Source organism: Anopheles coluzzii, chromosome 3 (assembly GCF_943734685.1).
Source record: "Anopheles coluzzii chromosome 3, AcolN3, whole genome shotgun sequence".
NCBI classification, from domain to species: Eukaryota; Metazoa; Arthropoda; class Insecta; order Diptera; family Culicidae; genus Anopheles; species Anopheles coluzzii.
In genome coordinates, this window is record NC_064671.1 from 48,316,156 (window position 1) to 48,321,295 (window position 5,140).

The 5,140-nt window shown below is 43.2% G+C and overlaps 1 protein-coding gene across 8 annotated transcripts; it reads right to left on the reverse strand.

Annotated features, from left to right (window-relative positions):
• LOC120956573 (cytochrome b5-related protein-like) lies at positions 1-4,813 on the reverse strand. Of its 8 annotated transcripts, none has more exons than XM_040378169.2 (5): positions 4,606-4,813; positions 1,496-1,771; positions 1,022-1,413; positions 530-946; positions 1-445 (listed from the first exon to the last, which is right to left on the reverse strand). In XM_040378169.2, the coding sequence occupies exons 1-5, from the start codon at positions 4,675-4,677 to the stop codon at positions 124-126; spliced, it is 1,479 nt and encodes a 492-aa protein (XP_040234103.2). In that variant the 5' UTR covers positions 4,678-4,813; the 3' UTR covers positions 1-123. The 8 variants fall into 8 exon arrangements, with proteins under 8 accessions (XP_040234103.2, XP_040234099.2, XP_040234096.2 ...); XM_040378165.2 differs by having other exon boundaries at positions 4,495-4,660; XM_040378162.2 differs by having other exon boundaries at positions 4,259-4,660.
• Positions 4,814-5,140: the final 327 nt, after the last annotated feature.

Genomic DNA, 5,140 nt, shown 5'->3' on the forward strand with positions numbered 1-5,140 from the left:
TTCTTATTCCTCTCTGCATTGTTTGCTGTCTCTTTTAAAAACAACTTTGCTGTTCATTCAAAAGCTGTTTCAATGCACAGTAGTACAGTAACGCTTTACGATCGCTGGGTTCAGCACTATATACTATGCACGCTGATCATGTTTAGTCTTTCCCCTATTAGCCATCATTTCTGGCTGATATTGTTTGGGCTGCACACGAGCTAGTTGTAAATTTTGTGCAATATACTGCGAAAACCACGAACTGAGCCGTTTGCCCGCACCAAACTCTTCACACGTAGCCAGAAACACATCATTCAGCTGTGGCAAGATCGCATGATCGAGTGTCGGAAAGAGATGATGCAAATAGTGATCACCGAAGGTGGTTAACACTTTCAACAACGATCCCTCCACACCTCTTCGCTCTACAATTGTGGCCATCTGGTAAAGTCCAAAATCCATGTCATTACTACCGAAAAGAAAAGAAAGAGATAATAGGTTTAATATGATTCGATAGTGAAATTAACATAGAAATCTGTGTAGGAAAACGTACGGAAATAAATCACCGGAATGCAGTGCTTTCGGATGATGATGGCCAGCGCTCAGTCCAATAAGCCCAAAGAAGAAGCTGGCCATCAACACCACAAACAGCCACAGTTGGAAAATTACACCGATGCGTTCCGGATTGGTAGCGTACATAAAGGCGGGCAGCAGGAAAGGAATTAGATCGTCCAGATGAAACCGGTTCTTCCCTTGGCTGAAGCTATCCATCAACCGCTTGAGGTACTCGCTCAGAAAGATCGAGCCGTATATAAACGGCCCATAGAACCAGGAACCGTACCGCTGGAAGCTGTTCTTAAGATCCGCCCACGGTAGATAGCACAGGAAGGGCTCGAACGACGAAATTTCCATATCGAGCACTGAATTCGGGAACAGGTGGTGAGAAATGGCGTGCGATACACGCCACTCCCTGAAAGAGTTCAAAACAACGAGAGATACAGTAAAAATAACTATATAACACAATTTTACCTGACGCACAACTTACCGATAGCTAAGAAACGCAATGTTAAACGCGTACATGCGCCAGTTATCTCGCTGGTGTAGAAAATTGTGCGCCGCAATTACGGTTGCGTTTACGCAGATGGCACAAACTATTCCAATGGCGAAACTTTCTAGCCTGACGGCTAGGTAGGCGGTCAGCATCACGCACACTATCAGTCCATCCACTATCTGGCGCGAGCGTTCCTTTGGCGCGGGATTCACGCGGCCCAACTGTTCCCTGATACGCTGCTTGAGGGTTCGATAGAATCCATGCTCGTGAAACGTTAGCCTACAGTTGCGTGGTTGTGTGGCCCGCCGGACGTAGAACTTCGGTAGCATTAGCTCTGCCCGGCGACTGATGTGATGCGTTTCGAACGCCTCTGTAATATCCGTACCCTGTAACATACGTAGATATAAGCAGGTGGAGAGGATCATGTTTGACATTTAGTGTATTTGGTATTTTTCCACAGACACACACCTTGGTTAGTTGGATCCACTCAGTGCCTCCTGGGTACGTATGGGCAAAATCTTCAAGATCGTACAGATCGTCATTTATTCGCCACAGGCCCTCGGCACCATCGTCGTACCTCTTGCCGTCCAGCCAATTGTGCACGGTCTTGAACGGTTCGTCACGAAACGTCGGATAACGATGCGTTATGTCCGTCGCGTACGATGGCACGGCCGCTTGGTTCGCTGATATATGGGATGACTTTCCTTCAAAACTTTCGGCCATGACGTTGCGTTCATAGGCTGTCTACCTTATCGAGGTGAGAAAGAAGCAACAACAAGTGAGACATTTTTTACGTCCAGATAATTAATGTTGACGATCGCCGGATCGCTCTCGCCAACTGAACAATGAAAGGTTTAGCGTGGCGCTCTCAACAATGGATTAGTAGCTCGTTTATCAGCCGGTGGATGCTGACCGTGAACTTGGATGCTGACGCCATCGACACAGTGGATGGGTGAGACTGGAGCGCATGGCGGTGGTGTATGTAAATGTCGCGCTGGAGTTCGATACAGCCATACCAGTCGCTGAAACTGGACTGTTGTAACGAGGGTATCGCAGCAAGGCGAGCCTCATCAAGGACAAGTTCGTTTAACTTTGGGGGGAATAGTTTGCCAGTTTGTTAAGTTATGCTCAGATTTATTGAAGGTCTTTCCCGTGTTTCCGCTCTACTAGAACATCGTTGCAAACCAACCGTCGAGTCATTCGTCAAAGCGTCACAAATTAAGAATTAGTGGCTGGTGCTTTTTGTTCCTTCCTTAATCGTATCATACTCATCAATCATTCAGACCGTTCTGCGTAATGTTAAAAATAGAGTAAAAAAGCGCTTTTATGATTAATTCGATTGCAGTTATTGCATTTTAATCAGCATTACTCATCCGTATCTCCGTAGCTAGCAAAACGGTAGATTATAACAGGTTTACTATCCACCAATCACGTGATACAAAAGGTCTTTTTTGACAAATCGTTCCCAAATTACCTCTAATGAATCCTACGAAAATTATTTAAGTGATATTAAATAGATACTATAAATACTATACATAAATATAAATATAAATTATACAGATATTTCAAGAAATGCATTTTTAGGAGCCTATTATAATGTTATTTGCACCAATTCCCTGAATTTTAATTATTAAAAAAGTCAGATTTCCGATTAACCAAATGAAACTAATTCGGTACCCTTAAATTAAAATTGGCAATGATCTCCTTTCGTAGTGTGTTTAAATGACGTTACCGTCTGACAAGATACATTGAACTGTACTGAAAACAATTTACTTTGCTTTTAAATGCACCAGCTTATTGCAATTTTATTCCCAGTTTTGAATTTCACATGTTTTATTTTGCAATTTTTAGAGAAGGTAGCATTTCAATTGCGAAACGGAAGACCCGTAAATCAAACTTTTCCCTTTTGCAAGCAAATGTTAAATAGAATTATGATTTCAATGAATAAAGATGTATTTTCTGTAACAGAACTACACACATATACCTACAACACTGTGTACACAATGAGACCAAATTGCTAATGGGCATAATTTGTAGTTTACATTTATTAATTTCAGGTTGTCTGATTTCCGCTTGCACACCCCATCAATTGCCCAATGTTTAACTCCACTGTTTTCTACCTTCAGCTACGAATCGCGCTTGTAGTTTTTAGCTTCACAAACTGTAATGCGCCAGGTGTAACGACAAAGTGAAGGCATTCATTTCGTACAAGATATCTCACAGCACAATCATTTCTCTGGCTTTTGTTTTATTCATACCAAAAAACGCATGAGCTCACTCGGCCACGAACTCGGGCTAAGGTATCATGTGTTTACTACAGTTTAAAACAGTTATTCACTTTCGTTCAGACCACCGCAGCACCGCAGCCGTACGCGTACGGAGGAAGCAAAGATCAACGGCAAACTTTTGACACAAACCACCGATATGTTGTCCACAATCACGCCCTTGAAAGCTTTTTTTAGTATCTATGCTTTCTAGCGCCACTTGTCACAGATCACTTGTTTACGGTGCAAAAGCCTCGAGCAGACTGAATTAGATGGTTCAAAATTGAGACACGGCACACCCTCACCTGTTAATCACGAAAGTAGTAAACGAAGCGTTCGAACAAATCACGCAACTGTCACTTCAAAGTGGTATCTCTGTCGAGATCTCGGTTGACAAAAATCCACCACTAGTGCTCCTGCCAGAAAAAAAAGCTTCAAACCATTACAAGGTGCAACAATCGAATGCTTTGTACAGGTTGAGGCGGGATGATGTTCAGCACCGGCACCAGCACTGAAACTGAGAAGCGAAACATTTTTACGCGACCAAAACAATGGTTTCCTGTTTCGTACTAATCCACTGGTCAAGGGAAACGTCAACCCTACGGTAGTGCTGGGCTAAGATTCTAGATACATTTGAATTGCAAATTGGTTCCCGCCACCTAATTCGCACGTGGAATTCAGGTTTGAAGCTCAAAACAGCTTAAATGAAAGAATTTTTATTGGTTCTGTTTCTGCACAGCGGCCCATCGGAGTGATCTTCGAATCTAAACCGGATATTTGTAATAACAGCCGCGCACAAACCGGTTGAGCACCGCCCTTAGTCACTGCTTTGTTTGCCCTTCAGACAGATTATTCTGGCCATGCTGTATGCCCAAACTATGCTCACTCTATAAACCTTCGATGTAGTCTGACTTGTTTGGGTTAAATGCTATGCTCACTTTAATTAGAACCATCGACTAATAAGTACCTGTTTGGCCGCCAATTTCATAATATGTTGATTATGATTTACCCATCTTCTAAGACTGATCGATAAGGTCCCTGCACCGATTAACCTTTTTTATGAATATTAAACACCAGCTCGTCAAATTTTGTTCACCGATCACAGAAATCAGCTACACAGCACAAGTAAAACATGCTATCTGCTGATTAATCAAATGTTCCAACACGCCGAAACACAACACCGGAACTGCTTTGGATATTAACCAACTGAATGTATATCGAAACGGTCGACACCTAACTGAACTGAGAAGGTACCGAACGAATCACACATTCGCTTCAAGCTAAAGCGCAACGGTGCACCGCACAATCACCCACCAGACACGTCCACACTGATCGCGTCCGCCGGTAACACTGTTGCAGGCGAATCTGCGGCCCACACTCCACCATCCCGAATTAATGACCGTATTGTGGCGCTCGTGCAGATCGACCCAAAAAGTGATTGTGAACCGGATCTGCCGGTGAACGGGCAGTGGAAATGGCCAAGAACGCAGCGAAATAATGCCACTCGATCACTGAGTTGGTGACGACTTAGATCACCGGAAAGCACTACAATGAGGAAATGAAGCTGTTAGTTGGTGTTTAATGAAAATATAACGAACATATCTATGTTTTTTGTAAAAACAATTAATGTAAAAACACCAGCCCTAATGCTGTAACGAATGCTACGTGAACAGCCCCGCCTGTCATTGTACTCTGGCAAAAGTGAAATGATTAGCGTGCATTGCAAAAATGCCTCTGAAGCGATTCGTACTGCACTACGTCAACAAACGATGGTTACGCAAACATTTTTTAAGTTTGTTTTGAGTGCTTTCTTCGCGTGTTTGCAAGCGCCACTTCTCTTTTGCTAACA